We start from the raw sequence: 20,123 nt of genomic DNA, 5'->3' as shown, positions 1-20,123 counted from the left end.
CTTAGCATAGCTCAAGGGGTAAGCAAAGGAGGCTGCATGGGCCCAGAGCAGCAGCAGACCTTGGCACCCAGCATAGACGACTACGGATGCTCTCTGGATAGAAGCATCCCCAATTTGGGTCCTCAGAACTCCTAACATCAGCAAAAAATGAGCTCACAACCAAAATGACCAAACACAGATGGAAAGAAGCCCCGTGAATGGGAGTCATCAGGAACAATGAACAACACTGGCCCTGCCTGGCCTTTGTCCAGAGCCACCATCTCCAGCCAGACTCCCTCCTGCCTCGTCCCATCCAATCTAGCCTCCACATGTCACCATGCTTTCCAGTTTTCTATAATTTAATTCTTCCACAGTTCCCTTCTATCTATAGAATAAAGTCCAAACTCCCCAGCATGGCACAAAGGCCCTTCACAACAGAATTCCAATGTCCCTTTCCAGATTGATCTCTTCCCACCTCATACTCCTCACCCAAACAAACCCCCTATATCCTATGCTGGACAACATAGCATTTACTGACTGTCATTTACTCTCTTGCCTCCACACCTTTGCACATGCTGTTCCCTCTTCCTAGAATGTCCTTCCCCATCTTCTCCAAATGGCAAAAACCTAGTCCCTTTCAAATGGCCCCTCCTGTGACGCTCCTCAGAGTTCCCCAGAGTTAGTAACTGCTGCCTTTGAATTTGCTTTATAATATCCCAGATGGTAACAGAGCAGAAACCTTGTGTTAGTAAATTCTTCAGCACTTGACTCACTGTGGTTACTGAGGACACATTTATTGAGGCAATAAAGACTAAATAAAGAGCTTTGGAATCAGACACACCTAAGTACAAATCTTGTCTCTGTCATTTCCTGCCTTTATAACCTAGGGAAGCTGCTTAACTTTTCAGAAATTGGGACTGCAAAATGGAAATAATTAATCCTACAACCTAGGACAGAGCCACTCACCCCTTACACTTCTGTGGCAGACATCGCTAATCAATCACCACACTCTCCCCACTGAGTCCACACTGGGCCTCGAATCGTCAGTGTGGGCTCAAGGCGGTCCCTGTCAAATCTGTGAAACTGACACATAGTACAAATCCTACTTCTTATTTCGGTCATGGAGTAAACAAGACACCACAGATAAAGTGTTCACACGCAGGAAAGTATTTGTCCCAAGCAGATCCTCAATGAATGACACTTATTATGATTTTATTTCCTCAACTCTAAAATGATTAGATGCTCTACTGATTTACCATGCTTTGGGAGGGGTGGAGAAATATTACCATATTAAATAGACAGATCATTTGCAAGATACACTCTGATTTCAGAGATTAAACTATGGGAAAGGTGAATCTTAGAACTGAGAAAATCCAGTGAGATTGTTGAGGGAATGAATTTCAAATAGAGAAGCTGGGGATCCCAAAAGGCTCTCTGACCTGGGTGTGCCTGTCCATGCAGGTCCTGGGCACTTGGGTGTGGGGTAGAGAGCAAGAGGATGAGGTGACACCCAGGGTCCCTGCCACAGTACAGCGGCCCGAATGCTTCCTTGGCCTGGAGCTGAGACTCCAGAAGCAAATGCGTTGTGCCCGGTCCCATCTCCAGAACTAGCCCACTGCTTTTCCATGTATTCACTTTTTTTTATTGTGGCAAAATACATGTAACATGAAATTTGCCATTTGGACCATTTTTAGTGTATAATTCAGTGGCATCGCTTACATTCACAATGCTGTGCACTATCACCACTATCTGTTCCCCCAAAATTTTTTATCACCCCAAACAGAAACTCTGTACCATTAAACAAAACTTCCCCATTTCCCCCTGCTCCCAGCACCTGGAAACCACCATTCTCCCTTCTGTCGCTATGAACTGAACTATTCTGGGTACCTCATGTCAGTGGAATCATGCAATATTTGTCCTTGTATGTCCTTCCCATGTCTTCTAGGTTCATCCATGTCGTAGCATATGTCAGAACTTCATTCCTTTTTATGGCTGAATAATATCCCATTGTAAGTATATACCATAGTTTGTTTATCCACTTGTCTGTTGATGGACACTTGGGTTGTTTTTGCTTTTCGGCTATTGTGCAAATAGTGCTGCTATGAACGTGGGTATATGTTTGAGTCCCTGCTTTCAGCTCTTTGCGGTATATACTTAGGAACAGAATTGATGGATCATATGGTACTTCTCTTTTTAGCCATTTGAGGAATCGAGTGCCTTTTAAGAATCTTCATGGCTCTGCCAGCTAAATGATTTTGAAAGCAATTCTACACCAATTTATACATTTCTTGAGGGCAGTAAATTTCTGGAGCTTATCCCCTCCCATGTGAAGTCAGAGGCACAATACTAGTGTTGTCCTTAAGAGCACAGACTTACAAGACAGAAGCTGGTTCCTACCAGCTATGCAACTTTGGGTGAGTTTCTCAGGTTTCCCGGGTGTTTCCTCACGTGTAAAATGGGAATAATAGTTGCTCTGCTGTAGGGTTGCTGTGAGAATTAAATTAGCTCATGCAGGTAAAGTGCTTGGCAACCAATAAATGGTCATCATTTCTTTTATTATTGCTTGTGAAGAATTGTTCTCAAATTCCATTGTTGTGACTGATAAAACCCTGAATGTGTAAGGGTCTGAGATGGGGAGCATTTGAAGTTCACAAGCTACATTAGTTTCAGGGTAAAAGCAACAAACTCTGATAGTATCGGGAGGTGAGGTCTTTATTGGAACCCAAATTCTGCTTAAACCCAAAAAATGGGCCCAGAGTTACTTACAGGTGAGACAAGGATGTCACGTCTGCAAAGATGCCTTCTGGTAGGGTGGAGATGTCATTGCCATGAAGGGACCTGAGGACAGAAGAGGCTGTCGGTGTCTCATTCAGAGACAGAGACGTGAGAACTGATGGAGGGAAGGGTGCTGCCCTCTGCAGAGAGGATCGTCATGCTTATCCATCAGATGGCCCGTCAGTGCTGTGAGGGACATGGCTCCCAGCTCAGAGACGGACCCTGCCCTGCTGGCCACAGGCAGGGGACAGGGACCCCTAATGATCCAAGTAGACTACCCTGTCCCTCAGCCCTCTTGGAGGACTTTGTTTTTGCCATCATAATAAATAACTCAAGCGCCATTTCTGTTTAAGTAACATATGGAACACGTGCAGCCAGGAGCCTGGAGGGAGGGAAGGAAGTTAATGCACGAGCCATAGTTTGGGGGTGAAGAATGTCACCTCGCCCCAGGGGGTCTACCAGAGAATTCACGTGCATGGATGCATGAGGGGTCATCATAACAGGCATGACAGATGGCTTTGATCACAGGGCAAAAAGCTCGCAGTGGGAATCCTTAGAAAAGTTTCATGAATCTCGTACAACACTCTCCATCTGACTAGGAAACACATGCAAATGAGGGGCTATCTCATCTTGGATGCTCCGATCACCCCCACCTCCACCACCACCCCCACACACACTGCAAACACAATTTGGGGCAGACAGCAAACCCTATTTCTCAGCTAGTTTCCCATTCATTCCTCAGCCTCCTCTGTTAGGGGCTTGAATGAGAGTGGACTGGCCTCCCACCTTTGGACACAGTTGGCCCTGCTGGGGCCCCAGACGTGGGGACATTGCAGCCCACCAGGTGGGTGGCAGGGCCCTCAGTGGGGCGGATTTCCCTGGAGACTTACAGCAGGCGTAGGGAACGCAGCCCCTGGAAGACCAGAGGAGGGATGCACTGGAGGGCATTGTAGCTGAGGATCCTGCAGGAAGGAAGGGAGGGAGGAAGCAGATTGGTGTTTGCCGGGGGCTGCGGAGCTGGAAGTGGTGGGGCCGATATCAAGGGGCACGAGGAAGCTTCTGGGGGAGACAGAAGTGGTCGCAGAAAGGATTGCGGTGATGGGTCCATGGGTATGAACATAAGTCAAAACATATTCAATTGTACACGCTAAGTATGTGCAGTGTAGAATATATCAATTGTACCTCAACAAAGCTATTTTTAAAATAATAACAAGAGAAAAGAGCTGCTCCTATCCCAGGAAAGGGCTCTGTGTCCCTTGCAGCTGCCAGGATCACTTGGAGCAGGATTTCTCAGCCTCTGCACTGTAGACAATTCTTTGTTGAGGGGCTGTCCTGAGTGCTGTAGGATGTTTAGCAGCATCCTGGCCTCTACTCACAAGATGCCAGTAGCTCTCCCTGCCCTCCTCAGCTGTGACAACCAAAAATGTTCCAAACTTTGCCAAATGTCCCCTGGACGGCAGAAGCGCCCCTGGTTGAGAACCACTGCCCTAGACCACGGCAGCTTCACACACAGGCTCACGAAAACCTTGAAAGGGGAACTGGGGACTAGTAGACGCTGGGGCCGGTCAGTGCAGGTGGGTGGAGCCTGTGCGTCACGGCCTCAGGCCCACATTCTGCTCCTGGGGGCTGGCTGCATCAGGACCCCACCCTGCGTCTACTGTTTGACCATAGGAGAACCTAAGGGAGAGTTCTGAAGTTCTTGGCACATTATCTATAAAATGAGGCATTGGGGAGGTGAATGAGATACACTCCTAGGCTCCAAGCAAATATAAGGAATGCTTGTTAATCCTTTCTTCGAATATAATTAAAGCAATCATTAAAATATCTTAAAATATGGGCACAAAAATGTTCAGAGGGTCACTGTTCACAATAGTCCAAACTGGAAACAACCCAAATATCCATCAACAGTAGAATGAGGCAAGCATGGCATAGTCCCACAAGGAATACTACACAGCAGTGAAAAAGGAACAGGCCACAGCTTCACACAACACAAGTGGATCTCATAAACATCATGGTAAGTAAACTGGATATAAAAATATATATCCTGTATGATGCAATTTATATAATGTCAAAAATGGGCAAAATTAAACATTGTGTAGCATTGTATTTGTAGATAGCAATCTTATAAAGGCCAAAGAAGTGATCATCATAAAAGTCAGGGCTGGGAGAGGGAGGAATAATGATACAGAAGGGACAGGGGGACTTTTGGGGTGCTAGCTGTATTCTCATGTTTTGCCTTAGGCATCTACACATGTGTGCTAGCTTTATGATTGTTTGTTAAACTGTACATTTATATTTTTGCACATATATATACTATATTTCAAACTAAAAAACGATTTTTAGAAGTCTTTTCGGGGGGCAGGCCCTGGCGCACCCCCGGTCAGGTGAGGGAGTGAGCACGCCATACCTGTGAGTGACTGGGGCTTGGGGAAAGTCTCATTCGCCACACCACACGACCTCCCCCAACTTCCCACCGCTGGGACTCACAGAGTGGTCAGCTGGCTCATGTTGGTGAAGGAAGAGTTGCTTAAAGAACTGATCTTGTTGTTACTTAGGTCCCTGGAAAAGACAAAAGCCCCGGACATATGGTTTCATAAGAACTGGCCCACTGTGAGTCCTCTTTCCCGCCTTTCCTTCTCAAGTGTTTCTGAGCCACCAGGGGAGCTGCCTCACATCAGACCAAAGAAAGGTTGTCTCTCTCTTTGGCCCTTTCTCACCAGCCACCAAATCACTCCACCACCACCACCACCCACAACCAATGGAACAATCAAACACATTTACTAGATTATTGGCAAAGACAGATAAACTGGAGCTTCCAAATCCTGAAGCCAGTGCAGTGCTACTCAGAGTAGCCAGTCCTTGAACTGGACATGTCACAACAAGGAACTTGTGCCAAAATGCAATCACCTAGGACACTAAACACACAACCTACTGCGGCTAACTTTTTTTTTTTCATAGCAAGACTTTCTCAGTGACGCAAGCAGTATATTGATGTACATTCCGGTATAAGTTCCTTATCTAATTGTGGACTCATTACAAACAGTTCCCAGGCTGCCATTGATCCACAGACCACACTTAGAGTAGTGCTGCTCCAAGCCACACTAAGATGGAACATTTCTGGACTTCTTTTTGGCAGAATTTGGGCAATGAGCAGATAAAGACAGTTGAAGTGATTTGTTCATTAGGCTGGAGGGATAAGAGGAGTCAAACTCATTCTGAGGCTTATTTTGTATACGTTCAAGGAGTGGAAATTGTCAAAGCAAAGGTGGAAATAACAAAAAAGCAGATGTTAACCTGAAGAAAAACTTAGCTACAGATGCATATTTGTAGCTGCCATAATTCATATTTGGTTTGAGGACCAAGGTTGGACTGAAAAGTTTTCCATCACCTTCTACTTCTACCCTGTTTGCTACCTTTGCAAGGGCTGATCCACGTTAATCATAACTACCAGCCTAGAGGGAGGCTTGGAGAGTTGGTGTGGGAAGAAGCAGGGTCCAACCCAAGGGAGCCTGAAACGATGCAATTCCCAAGCATGGCCACTAGGTGGCAAACCAGCTCTAGGCACAGATGGTCCCAGACGGAAGGGGCGAAATTTAAAAAACTGGATCAGCCACAGGTGGGGTCTACAGAGAATTCCAGGAAAGCTAGAGTCACAAGGGTCAGATGCTGATTGCACTCCTGTCCTCTGAGGCTGGCCTGGGATCCTCAAGCCACCTGGATACTCACACAAGCTGTAGGTATTTGAAGGTGGACAGCTGTCCCGGAACCAGGGTGAACTGGTTCCCGTCCAGGTAGCTACAGGAGAGAACACAGCAGTTAGTGCGCCATCGCCACCTCTGGCAGTGCCATGTGGGGAGAACCTCTCCTGGCAGCCAGGCCCTTCTCATTCATTTCCCTCCAACCCGGAGACCACACAACAGCCCAGAATTGCTAATCAGAGGACAAAATACATTAGTGTCTTTTGCTGTTTGGGTAGGTGCCACCCAAAACCCTTGGTAAAAGCCACTGAGACATGAAGCCTCCTTTGGCTCCCTTCCTGCTCCCTTGCCTCGCCCTCTCAGCCTCCTCCCTGTTGGTGGGCACCACCCAGGGCTCAATCTTGGGCCAGCTGCCCTTCCTTCTCTGCTCTGTAATTTTCCTGGCCAAATAGATCTGATCTGCACGTTAATAACCTCAGGCCCACTGGCTAGGCCCCCCACCGGGGCCCCCTCCCTGCCTGCTGGCAAGATACATGAGGTCAGCCCCACAGAAGCTCCAGACCCAAACAAGCACAAACTTGAGCTCGGTATTTTCATACCCAAACTGGCTTCCCCTGACTCCATCAGCATCACGCTCCACGTTCACAACCACCCAGGCTCAGGCCCGTGATGGTGATTCTCCAACTCCCCCTGCAGCCAGTCCCATAACTGCTGGCTTCTCCCACCCACTGGTCTCTCATCATTTGCTTGTGTTCCGTTCTCACATCACCCTTTACGATATACCATCACCCATGCCTGGACTCCCACACAGCCTCTTTGTTCTCTCAACCTCTCTCAACCACCTAAGTCATTGTTCTTAAAGCTAAGCCCATCAAAATTCTCCTAAAACCTCCCCAGGTTCCCCATGTCTACAGGATAGAGCTTGGGATTCAGAATGCTGTGAACCTGCCCTCTCCTTCCCCCACTGCCACCAGCCAGCCTGGCTAAGCAGTGATCCAGGCACCGGGAGCTGAAGCCCTGGCTGGGTTCCCTGCACAGGACTCCCACCAACAGCAGCCATCAGGATGGTCTCCCCACCCCCCAAAAATCCAGACAGCAGCAACATCAGGGCGGTACTCCCCTTGACCCATCACACTGCATCATATAAAGTAACTTCCCATCTACCTCATTTGATTCTCTCAGCAGCCCTTTAATATACCCGAGTAGCCCCATTTTACAGCTGAGGAAACTGAGGCTTAGAGAAGTCAAGTGATTTTTCCAGCATCTTCAGTCAAAAAGGCAAGCTATCCCACCTGTCCCATCATTCTCAGGATTGTTATGAGACACCAAAGAGAAAATGGGGACTCTAACACTGTGATAGAAAACTGGGTGGGTGACAGGGTGGGCGAGTCACAGGACAGACTGCAGTAGTTCATGTGCTTGTGAAGAAATAGCCAGCCTTGCTGGTAATGACAGAAATAAAATGAAAACCTTATGCACTCTCCAGGGGAAAAAGAAAAACTCAGCTACAGAGACCAAAAGGGGCCAATCTCAGGGGAGAGGAAGAGTCAGGGACTGACCAAAGCCTTTCATTTGGAGGTGTCTGTTGAAGAAGACCAGCTCTCCGTCCCTCGGTCATACACATTTACATCCATGCCTCTACATGAATTCAGATACCAAATCCAGATCAACAAAGATTATAGACCACAACACCCAGTGCTGATAGGAGGGCAGGCAGGTCATTTCCACATATAGCTAGTGGGAGTGCAAAGGAAGCAACTTTTCTGGAAGGCCATCCATCAAAAGGCAGCAAGAGTCCTAACAACACACCACTCTTTCACTAGCAGTTCCACTGAAGGGATGTTCACCTCAGCGCTATTTGTGATAGTGAAAAATTGGAAATAACTTAAATATCCAACAAAGGGGGATTTGTTATATAGATCATAGCAGATTCATGTGATGGAATATTATACGGCCAATAAAAATAACTTTTGTGAGTCTCATTGCAGAGAGGAATGCTCATGAGATGATGTATAGTGGAAAAAGTAATGTGACTTCTTGTTTTAAAGGCAGAAGAACTTAATTTAAAGGTATGAAGCACTTGCCATGGATGAATCATGCGTCCAGGAGACTGCAGAGGGGGACCTAAGAGAAACTCAAAGCCTTCTTGGAAACCAGTGTCTCCTGCAAAGCCCGATCTCCAAGCTGCTAGTCAGCTAACATCTGTTCTTGGTCACCTTCTCCTCCTGAGGCCAGGCCTCAGGCTACTCACAGTTCTGTGACATTCTTGGGGATACCCTTGGGCAGGGCCTGGAGGTGCTTGTTGCTGCATCGGACCACGGTGTCCAGGCAGGCGCATTCCTGGGGGCACTGTGGGCGGGGCAGGCAGCCCCCCTCCTCCTGGCCTGGGGAGGAAGGCACAAAGCCACGTCAGTGACGGGACAGGCCTTCTTAAGGCCTTCTGCAGCCAGCGCCCTGCCACAGGGTGCCTCAGTTTGTCTCCTCTTGGTTGTACCCCTCCCCCACCAGGGACAAAGTCCCTTGGACCTGTTTTGAGGTTAATATAGATCTTGGGTCAATCTCTTCTGCCTCAGACCCAAGGTGGACCCGGGCACAGAAGAGAAGGAGGACGACAGCCATGTCATTTATTGAGTACCTACTATGTGCTGGACACTGTATTGAAAACAATCTCCTTAACAGTGCAGTAAGGGGTACCACTCTCACCTCTAGAATGCAAGCACCATGAGGACAGAGACTTGCGTCTCTTCTTTGTTCACTGAAGGAGCCCAGGGAAGGGCCTGGCACACAGTAGCCCTCAAACTATATCAGTTGAATGAATGAATTTCTATTTTACCGGAGTGCTGGAGAGGTTAAGTAACTTGCTCAGGTTAGAAGACTGGCCAGAGGCAATGTGGGGTCTGTACCCACTGCATATTCTAGACAGGGAGAACCCATAAGTCTGCAGCTCTTAGGAACAGCCAGAAGTAGGTCTCTGGGTTCAACGTACTCATATAAAGAAAATACACTAAAATGTTATCTGTGATTTTCTCTGAGTAGGGAGAATAGGTAAAATTTATTTTCTTCTCTTATCTATATTTTCCCAGTTTTAAAAAATAAACAATAAGCCGATTAGTGCTCTTACAATCACACAAAGAAGCCACCAGGTGGGGCTCCCCGCTCCTTGCCCCTCCCCATCAACAGAGCCTCTCTCCCCACGGCCCTTCCTCTCAGGGGCATGTCACAGGGCAATGCCCACCCACTCCGCATGCCCCAGGCCTGGCTCAGGTCACTCTCTCCCCGCCGCCCAGGGGGCCCGTGAGTTACCTTCCTCACACCTGAAGTCAGGGAAGGCCACGTCCTGCAGGGGAATCTGCCGCAAGAAGTCTGGGTTCTGGCATCGAGGGTTCCCCGTGACTATCTTCCTTTTCCGCAGCCAGTCGCCCAGCCAGGCCAGCTGGCAGTTGCAGTTGAAAGGGTTGGCCAGGAGGTTTCTGGAAGAGGCAGGTTGTATGACCATGAAGACATCCAGTCTCAGCTGTCCCCGCAAAGCCCTCTCCCGCCCGCCATGTACTGTCCACACGGCCACCTACACTCTCCCAGACGACAACCAACCATCGCCGACAGGCACTGTTCCTACATGGCAAGGCCCATATTGCAACAAACCGTGGGGACCCAAACATCCCCTGAGCATGTTCTTTAAAGTAATCACTGGGAAGACCATGCCCTGGGGATGGTGGGTGGATGGGGCTCCTGGAGGGCAGATGGCTGACGCCACAGCCCCCGGCCTGTCTGTCCTCTGAGGGCCAGACTTACAGTGTGGAGAGGGCCTGCAGGGTGTCAAAGGCCCCAGGGGAGATGGTGGCGATCTGGTTGTCGTACAGCGAGAGGAGACGGACGTTGCGCAGGCCCGTGAAGCTGTCGTTGTGGATGCAGCTGATGCGGTTGTTCCTCAGCATCCTGGGAGGGAGGGCGGAGAGGAGGGGAGCACCCACGCTGTGCCCGCCGGCCACCTGCCTGCACTGTGCTTCGGCCACCACCCACCAGCTCACAGCGCTCCTCCGGGGGCACTGAGCCATAGGCGGGCAATCCCCACACCACAACCCTTCACACCTGAGCTCCCCTCCACACCTTCCCTGCCTCTGCGATGCCTCCTCTGCCTCCTGCCCTCACAGCCCTGCCCTGCCAGCCATCACCTTCACGCCCTAGATGTCCAGTGCCTCCCCCCACCGCCCGGCCTCGCTCCATGTCAACAGACTTTCCTAAAAAAGACTTTCCCCAGAGACTTTCCTAAAACCTAAACCCAGTCATGTCCCTCTTCGGCCTAAAAAGCCCACAGCGGCTTCCAAACTGCCCACAGAATCATGTTTAAACTCTTCGCTACGCCTCTCGGCAGCCTGTCCAACCCAGCCCCAGACCAGCACCTGCCCTCCTCCCTGGACAGCGACACACCCTCGACTCCTTTGTCCTTCAGGCACGCTGCTGGGCCAGCACCCCTCACCTTTCCTGGCCACGATTTCCTTCTAGAACAACCTTCTTCCTCATTCATATCTGCAAACGTCTCTGTTCACCTCACAAACCTAGCTCAATTCCCCTCCCCAACCAAAGCCAACACCAAGCCTGACACAGAATAAGCAATTCATGAAAGAAATGAAAATGGTTGATGAACGTTCACAGAAAATGTTCAAACTTACTAATAATCAAGGACATTTAAGCAATACTGAATCTTTGCCTGCCGAACAGGAAAATTATGAACAATACAATAATAGTAACAATAGTAATGGTAACGCTGCCAGCATGGGCAAGCGTGTGGGCCCGTGGGCACTTTCACAGCCGGCTGTTACGAGCACAACCTGTGAGCTCTGTGCAAGTGCCCTGGGGAGATGCACCGAAACCCACGCAGGGCGCTTCATGCTGTCACCCAGCACACCTAGTTTTAGGAATGTATCATAAAGGAATAGACCTGGATGGTCACAGACTTGTATGCTAAAGATAGTAATGACAACATTGCTTATTATTTAAAAATCGGAAATAGCCTCAATTTCCAGTAATTGCATAATTTATACTCATTCTAAATGATGTTATAAAAGAACTTTTTAAGTTTCATGAACGTGTTCACATTGTATTTAAGGAAAAAGCAGGTTACAAAATCAAATGTACTATGGGATCCATTAAAAATATCTGTGTATGTATGCCTGTATGTGGGTGCATATATGTACGTGTATGCAAGTGTGCGTGTGTGTGTGTATATACTGTCTCTCTCTCTCTCTCTCTCTCTCTCTCTCTCTCTCTCTCTCTCTCTCTCTCTATATATATATATATATATATATATATATATATATATATATATATACTGTTTCTTTATTTTTATATATAGATAGGTGATAGACATAGAGATAACATTTCTGCACAGTGAGGGGGTTATGGGCATTTCTTTTTCTGTGCCTGCACCATCACTCAAGTGCTCTTGCTGGCTCTGTCCCAGCACCAGCCCTTCTCCTCTCCTCTGTCCCTATCCAAGTCTTCCTCAGAAAGAACACAAATGACTGCTTGCATGGCACATGGCACCCTCATTCAAGAAATACTAGGCAAGTATAAAGAAGAACGAGGCAACCCTATGTGAACAGCCTGGAAAGATGGCCATGCTATGTTCACAAGGGAAAAAGCAAGCTGCAGAACACAGCAAACAATAACATCCCCTTTTTGTACAATGAACAAAAATCCACAGAGAATTCATACATTCATTTACCTTACATGAATTCCGAGGTACGTGCTCAGAAACCAACCCATAGCCCTTCCGCAGGGCTGGGCTTTAAACCCAAGTGGGTGGCTCCTAGAGTCGTGTTGCTCAACACAGTTGCTAATAGTCACATGTTGTTATTTAGATTTAAGTGAATTACAATTAAATGAAATTCAAAATGTAGTGCCTCAGTAGCCCTGGCCACAGGTCAAGTACTCTCTAGCCACCTGTGTTGGACAGGACAGACATGGGACATTTCCATCACCATACGAAGGTCAAGTGCGCAGCACTGTCTATTGGACAAGCTAAAAGTCTACGTGACCATCGGAGGAGCTAATGCTGCCTGGGCAGAGTGGCACACATGAAGGTTCAATGACCCCAGGATCCTACTGGGTCCTGATGTCTGCTTAGCTCTGCTGGGTTCTGCATCACAGGACCCCAGAACCCCAGAAATGGGATTCTGCTCCCCCATCTTCGCCTACTTGAGTCATTCTGCGATGTCCCCGTCATGGGGCCATCTGACCCTTCCTGCCTACAGTAGTGCCAGCCACTGAACTGAGCACACGTGCTGTGCTCTTGCAGCCTGACTACAGGGCAATGAGAGGGGACCTCCAGAAGGGCCCACCTCCCTCCATCCCTTCCCCAGGCACCAAGCCCACACCCCAGGGAACCAGAAAGCAGTCCTCACCATAGTTACCAACATCTGATTACTTGGCCCACTGCAGTCAGGGTCCTCTGCTCTCACCTCCCCCTGCAAGCTGGGGCCAGGGAGAGGGGGCCTCCTACCCTCTCTTCCTTCCCCTTTAAGCAGACACCCACACTCTGGCTTTTGCCTACTGCAGTGCAGCTGCCCATCCTGCTCCCCCGCCTGTACACTCACAGGGTCCTCAGGCCATCCAGGCCCCGGAACATGCCACTCCGGATGGAGTCCAGCTGATTGGCGGTCAGGTGCAGCTCGCTCACAGAGGCTGCGCCCTCGAAGGCCCCGTCTTCGATTTCTGACACCTTGTTGTTGCTCAGGTTGCTGGGAGAGGAGGTGGCAGGAGGACCACGGAGCTCAGGACCCCTCTTCCTGCACCCAACTCCCATGCACAGGAGCCCTGCCCGCCGTGGGGGCGCCCCACACCCTGTATCTTCCTCCTCCATCCTGGGCCAGTGTCCTGACTACAACCTTCCCTCCAATGGGTAACTCACATTTTCTTCAGATGGGTGAGTTTTTTAAACATCCCAGTGGCCTCCAGGATGGAAATCTCATTGTTGTTTAATCGTCTGTAAGAGGCAATGAAGGGAAGTTATACATCCATAAATGACAGACATTGAAGTATCTTCCAAACGGAGATTATTTGGGACTCAAACAAAGGGGACTCCCAACAGAATTTATCCGGCAAAAGGAAGGCTGGGCCAAGAACTGAACCTAGGAGGAGGGGGAGTTGTGAATGGGGACAAAATGCCACAGAAATTTACATATATAAGTGACAGATATGTGTAGGTATTCAATCACATGCATGTATATGTGCACAAATTTATATTTTTAGATAGAGAAAAAAATAGGTAAAGGATAGTTTAAGCCCCAACTTGAGCTAATCAAATCACGTCCCCCACCAAATGCCAAAAGCATGATTGAGAAAAGCCACCCGCGGTTCAGGCTGGTGACCTGCCCTGGGTACCAGAGATTGCTTCCAGGGCGTGTAAGGCTGTGAGTCAGAAGTAGAGGGGTGGGAGCTGCTTCCTGCAAAGCCAGCAGGTGCCATGCCGGTATCCTCAGTGGTCCCCAGAGCTAGACAGAGGTAAACCTGGGGGACTCAGGAAGCTTAGAGGGAGCAGTGGCAGGTGAGGGTGGGGTGGGTCTGGGTCCTCACAGCTCGGCCGTGGACTGTGGGATGCGATCAGGGATCTTGGTGAGCTTCAGGCTGGAGCACTCCACCACGCTGGCCTCACAGCGGCACTTGTGGGGACAGACAACATCACTGTTGCATTCGCTGTTCAGCTGGTAATCCTCTGTGCCTGTGGCGAGAAGGCAGGGGCAGGGGGCTGAGAGGCCCAGGGCAGGCTCCAAGCAGCTTTGACCAGCCCATCTCCCAGGCCTCTCAGCCTGCCACCCGAAACCCCTGCCTCCCCACTGTCATCACCCCACCCAGGCCAGCTTTGCTTCCCCCACTCTCCTACCTGGAATGAAGTACTGCTCTTTGGCTGGGGAGAAAAGCAGAAATACCATGATGCTGGTGGGATCATCCAGGACTTGCAGGAAGAACCCAGGCCCCAGCCCAACTGCCCAGCTGAAGCACCCCAAGAAGGAGGCTGGGGTCCCAGAACAGGGGCCCAGAGCCCATCCGCCCAGCCCCTGTGTAGAGAAGGCCTTGTATGAAGCATAGCTACCCCTTGCCCAGGCTGACGCTGGGGGCAGCTCCACACCCAGTTAAACCTCTCAGGGAGCCCCAAAGCCATGGGAACACTCCTGTGCAATGGTACTAGATAGGGGTAGGGCAAGGAGACATCAGGCCCTGACCAGGATCCAGGCTCAGAAGCTGACCCACACTGCCCCTGGCCAGACGCTGCTTCTGCTGCCCCAGAGCCTGGAGAAGGCAACTGTCTCCCTGAGGACGGGTCCCAGGCCTTCAGAGTGTCTTTAAAGGCTGAAAGCAGTAGCATAAAAGAGAACTGGCCTGGGAGTAGAGGACCTGGGTCTTTGTCTGGGTCCTCCCTCGGGACCTTTAGCAAGCTCCCCGTCCCCAGGCCAGTGACATGAGGGGTGGGACTGAACACCATTCATATCCAAGCCTAGAAGTTGGGGCCAACACCCTCTAACATGGGTCCTATGGCCTTGGGTACCCTTGCTGGAGCCACACAGGAAACAGCACGGGGTCCCTGAGCAGGCTGCAGACAAGCAGATGGGCAGGCAGCTACCTGAACACCGGAACTTCTTGCTCTTGATCTGGCCGATGCGCTTGTTGGCGAGGCGCCGGGGGCTAGCACAGCGGGCCCCGCTCGTCTCAATGGGGTTGGTGCGCAGGAAGTCTGCCAGCCACTTGAGGTTACAGTCACAGATGAAAGGGTTCTGGGCCAGATGCCTGTCCAAATGGGGCAGATCGGGGTCAGTGCAAGGGCTGCAAACCTGCCCTCACCTCCACCTTACTGGGGCCTTGCTGCTGGCTCACGGCCTACAGCCTGGGGCTGGCCCTGGGGAAAATGCACCACCTGGGGGCACCACCTGGGTATACGCATCATCTTCAGAGAAGCCTTGCCACAGCACCACCGTGGGGAACTGTCTCTGCAATTGTTGGAACTTCCGGTTGTCCCTGTCATATACCCCCCCCTTCAAGCTTCACTCTGCCCCATCTTCTTCTACTCACCCATCTCCCCCTTTGCCCTGGGACATTTCACAAACATGAGTAGAGGTAGGAACAACCTGGAGACTCCCCACAGATGAGGGGACATAACAGGCACTAGAACCCAGGATTGTCAGTGCCCAGAGGCCTTGGGACCTCTCTGCACTGTGAGTCATGGGTTGTCCCCTTTCTGTGGCTCAGGCAGCAGCAGTCTTTGTCTCACAGCCTTCTGTCAGGAAGGGGCTGGGCCAGGGGTGGCAAGGCTGGGCCTGCAGCTGGGGTGGGAGGACCTCGAGGTGCCTGCAGCAGCCTCTCAGCTCCACACGGAATCTCCGTTCCCATGGCAGGCCACAGGGGTTGCCTCCCCTTGGCCATTTTATAGGCCCTCTTCGACACAGTGAAACTCAGAAAACACCAATGAGTAGCTACTTGTTGGGGAACCACTCCTATTCTGCTGAGCTGCCTGTGTCACCAGCAGGGTATACGAGGTCTGACAATGAAGTTCGCGAACTTGTCACAATGATTCATTATGAATTTGTACCAACTGGACAGACAGTTAACCAAATTTACTATTTAGGAGTACTGAAAAGGCTGTGTGGAAAAGTGAGACGGCCTGAACTTTTCGCCAACATTCATGGCTCTTGCATCACGACAATGCACCAGCTCACACGGCACTGTCTGTGAGGGAGTTTTTAGGGAGTAAACAAATTACTGTAGTGGAACACCCTCTCTACTCACCTGATCTGGCCCCCAATGACTTGTTTCTTTACCCAAAGATGAAGGAAATATTGAAAGGAAGACATTTTGATGACATTCAGGACATCAAGGGTAATACGACGGCAGTTCTGATGGCCATTCCAGAAAGAGTTCCAAAATTGCTTTGAAGGGTGGACTAAATGCTGGCATTGGTGCATAGCTTCCAAAGGGGAGTACTTCAAAGGTGACTGCAGTGATATTCAACAGTGAGATATGTAGCACTTTTTCTAGGATGAGTTTGCGAACTTAATTGTCCGACCTCATATGTGGGGAGGGGACAGCTGATAGATGATGACAACCGAGGGAGCCCGGTTGCTGTGAGTGACCACATGGCTGCCTTTGCCATTTTTCCTGACCACCCCAGCAGGCTCAGAGCAGTCACATCTGAACTACCCTAGCAGCCAGCCGGCTGGTTCACCTGTGTCGGGGCCACCACGCTCTGGGTGTGCCCTGCTTTCCAAACCCAGATAGCCAGGGCAGAAAATTCCAGCAGTCCTGGCTCTGTACCTGAGACCCAATGTTTCTGCATGGACGTACAGGGAGACAGAGCAGGGGCCAGCTCTGAGAACTTACCATGGCATGGCTACCTTCCCCTATCAATTGCCAACAGGTTAGGCATCTGCTTACTGGCCTCAGTCTCATCACGTGCTGGGGCTGCAGAGCTCTCCAAAGAGAGGCAGGAGCCCTGCCATGGTCTGCGCTCAGCTGAGACCCTGACTGCTCTCTCTCTGGGCTCTGCCCTGTGGCCTCGGGTTAGAGCCATCCCTGCCCAGCTGTCCCTGTCGCTCCCCTATACAGAGCCCCTCACTTTCCTGCCTGAGTCCGGCTCCTGACAGATCCCCCATGTAGGCCAGGCCCTTCTCACACCTTCTGCATCCAGTTCGACATTTGTTTCCCAATTTAAACTGTCAATTTGAACAGAGAAGACACGTTTGCTGACTCCCCATGGCAGAGTTCGTAGCTACTTTAAAACACACTAGGATTCAGGGACTGCTCCAGGCCACTCCCGGCCGCCCACCCACCTCTGTCTGTGCCTTCGTGGGGAGCCTCTGCCTGAACTAATTGCTTCCTTTTATCCCAATCTTAGCAGAAAACTCTGTTTACAATCAATTCAATTATGTTGTTTAGGCATGTATTAAATTGTTCAAGTGGTGAGGAGTAGAATACATCCCTTTTAAGAATAGGCTATTTGTGTCAAAACCAACTATAAAATGTGAACCACCCCCAGAGGCAAGTGGCCTCTGGACAAACTTAAGTATTTGACTGACACAAATTGGAATTTCTAACAAAATTCAAAATTTGCAACATGCAGGGAGCTAGGGAGGGAAAATATTTAGAAGGAAGATAAAAACATCTGCTTGGGAAAAGCTAATCATATTAAAGGCACACCCAGAAACACCCTACACATGTGGCCATGGGGTTCTCTCCGTGAACATTTCTGACAGTGGAAGGTGGAAGGGAAGACAGGCTCTCAGTGTCTTTCTTGGAATATGCATTAAGAAGTCACAACTGAAAATCTTTGGGGGCACATCTCAACATCATTTGTCACATTAAACCCACAATGAGATAGCATTTCATACCCCTTACAATAAAAAAGACAAACAAGTTGGAAAGAATGTAGAGAAACTGGAATATATATCTCTGGAGTATCTATCATAATATATCGCTGCTGGAAATATAAAACAGTACAGCCACTTTGGAAAACAGTGGCAGTTTCTTCAAAAGTTAAACATGGATTTCCCATGTGACCCAGAAATTCCAAGAGAAATGAAAACATTTGTCCACACAAAGATTTGTAAGCGAATACTCATAGCAGCATAATTCGTAATGGTCCCAGAGTGGAAACCCAAATGTCCATCAACGAGAATGGATACACAAAATGTGGTCTATCTGTACCACTGAAAATCATTTGGCAGTAAAAAGAAACAACGTAGTGATACATACTGCAATATGGATAAACCTGAAAAACATCATGCTAAGCAAAAGAAATCAGTCACAAAAGATGACATATTGTATGATTCCAGTTTAATGAAATGTCCAGAAAAGGCAAATCTATAGAGACAGAAATTAGATTAGTGGTTGCCTGGGGGTGGGCTGGAAATAGAGATTGATTGTAAATGGGCACAAGGGATTTTTGGGGGTGATGAAAATATTCTAAAATTGGAATTGTGGTAATAGTTGAATAATTACAAATTGACTGAAAATCATTGAATTGTACACTTAGAACATGTAATTTTTATGGTATGTAAGTTATACCTCATTAAAGCTGTTTAAAAAGATTTTTTGGACCCCCTTTATCTTAGTCTACCAAAAAAAATTATTTTTAATCTCTCGGGACAAGTAAAACTGCAGCAAAATCTATACTGTGACACAAGGCACTCAATCTTGGAACTATGGACAAATCGAGCAAGATCTGGTGAGTTTGAATCTGCTCAGGTCTGACTGAGGACTCAGTCTCGGGGTTAAACCATCCAAAGCTGAAATAAGCATATGTAATTGCACTTGGATTTGCATTTCTTTTATTCTTGTTCCAAACTGTACTTCAGTTGTTAATAGATAATAATGGTTCATGAAAGTTTTGTTTTACAGCCTGAAATAATGAGGTCTATGCTCATAGTTGAGGGGAAAGCTGACTGCTTTCTCAGTGATGCTAAAGAGATGCCTCGGACCAAATCCCTGCTTTACTAGATGTTGTGCGACTTTAGGTGAGTCACGTAACCTCCTTTGCCTTGGTCTCCTTATAAGTTAAGTCAGGTATGATAGAACCTACCTCCATAGGTTAATTAAATACTAAGTAAGACAATACATGTAGAAAACAGTGGCCTGGCATTCAGCAAGGGCTCAATAAACAGAGGTGACTGCTGTTGTTATCAGCATTACTACTATTGGTTATTATATACTGGGGGTGCCAAAAAAATACACAAGTGGACACTTTGGTCAGCGTTGCTCAAGCAGTAGTTCACCATCATCAGAAGTGACTGGACGTTGATGGTAACCACTTTGAGCACCTCTTGTAATTGCAGAAGTCAAAGGTGACTTGTATTCATCTTTTGTTATCGGTATATTGGTATATATTGAGTATTATAATTTTAATAGTTTTTTCCTTTCTTAAAATATGTATACATTTTCTTGCACCCTCTGTATATTTAATGTATATTATATAGTATATATATATTATATCTCACCTATGGAAAGCCTTCCTAGTCTAGCATTTTGCTCCAGCTTTGTGTCCCACTACTGCCCTCGTCGCAGTGGCCAAGATCTCAGGGATGGTGTCCGGAGGGCAGAAGCACTCTATGCAATCCATTCCAGCCAGGTAAATGGACACAGACAGAGGCCATCCGCAGCAAGCATACCCGTTTGATTTATTCACTCTCTTTCCACCTTGAGAGGGAGACGCTCCTCACATGAGACCCTCAGTGCCATCCCCCACCCCCAGACTTTCCTGTATGTGGGTCCCTAGACTTGGAATCTCCTTAGTGAGTTTCTCTCAGATGTGCCAACAATTTTATAAAGTAATCCACCTTGCCCATGTCTGCCTGTAACCTCTCATTCCACATATTTGGCAAGATTTCCCCATGGTGCTCCATCTTCCTCTCCATGGCTATACGTAAATTAATTAGCAGGCATGGGCCGCAGGCAGGTTCACAGGCTTATAATGAGTTTGTCTTCGTGGCTGACACCCTTGCTGACATGCAGGGTCCCCAGGGAGCAGGAGCTGTGCCTTCTATTCAGCCGGCTCTGCACCTACCCCAGTACTTTGTGCAGACATTATCAGACAGAGACAACTGCCCAACAGATAAACAGTGTGGCGACAACCACAATGTCACAACAATATTAATAATAAATGTCCATTAAGCATACTTCACAGGA

General features: G+C 48.7%; 1 protein-coding gene across 1 annotated transcript in view; it reads right to left on the bottom strand.

Annotated features, from left to right (window-relative positions):
- The window catches only part of SLIT1 (slit guidance ligand 1), a 155,572-nt gene that overhangs the window by 21,684 nt on the left and 113,765 nt on the right, over positions 1–20,123 (bottom strand). Inside the window, exons 14-25 of the mRNA XM_019724789.2 lie at positions 15,073–15,236; positions 14,335–14,358; positions 14,028–14,172; positions 13,363–13,437; positions 13,049–13,192; positions 10,245–10,388; positions 9,756–9,922; positions 8,704–8,836; positions 6,481–6,549; positions 5,242–5,313; positions 3,645–3,716; positions 2,746–2,817 (exon numbers count right to left, since the gene is read on the bottom strand). Coding sequence (XP_019580348.2) covers positions 2,746–2,817; positions 3,645–3,716; positions 5,242–5,313; positions 6,481–6,549; positions 8,704–8,836; positions 9,756–9,922; positions 10,245–10,388; positions 13,049–13,192; positions 13,363–13,437; positions 14,028–14,172; positions 14,335–14,358; positions 15,073–15,236 — 1,281 coding nt within the window. The remainder of the gene's footprint in view (positions 1–2,745; positions 2,818–3,644; positions 3,717–5,241; positions 5,314–6,480; positions 6,550–8,703; positions 8,837–9,755; positions 9,923–10,244; positions 10,389–13,048; positions 13,193–13,362; positions 13,438–14,027; positions 14,173–14,334; positions 14,359–15,072; positions 15,237–20,123) is intronic.

Source organism: Rhinolophus sinicus, linkage group LG07 (assembly GCF_036562045.2).
Source record: "Rhinolophus sinicus isolate RSC01 linkage group LG07, ASM3656204v1, whole genome shotgun sequence".
Lineage (NCBI taxonomy): Eukaryota > Metazoa > Chordata > Mammalia > Chiroptera > Rhinolophidae > Rhinolophus > Rhinolophus sinicus.
The sequence above is the reverse complement of the archived record's forward strand: the minus strand, read 5'-3'. Positions and strand labels throughout refer to the sequence as shown.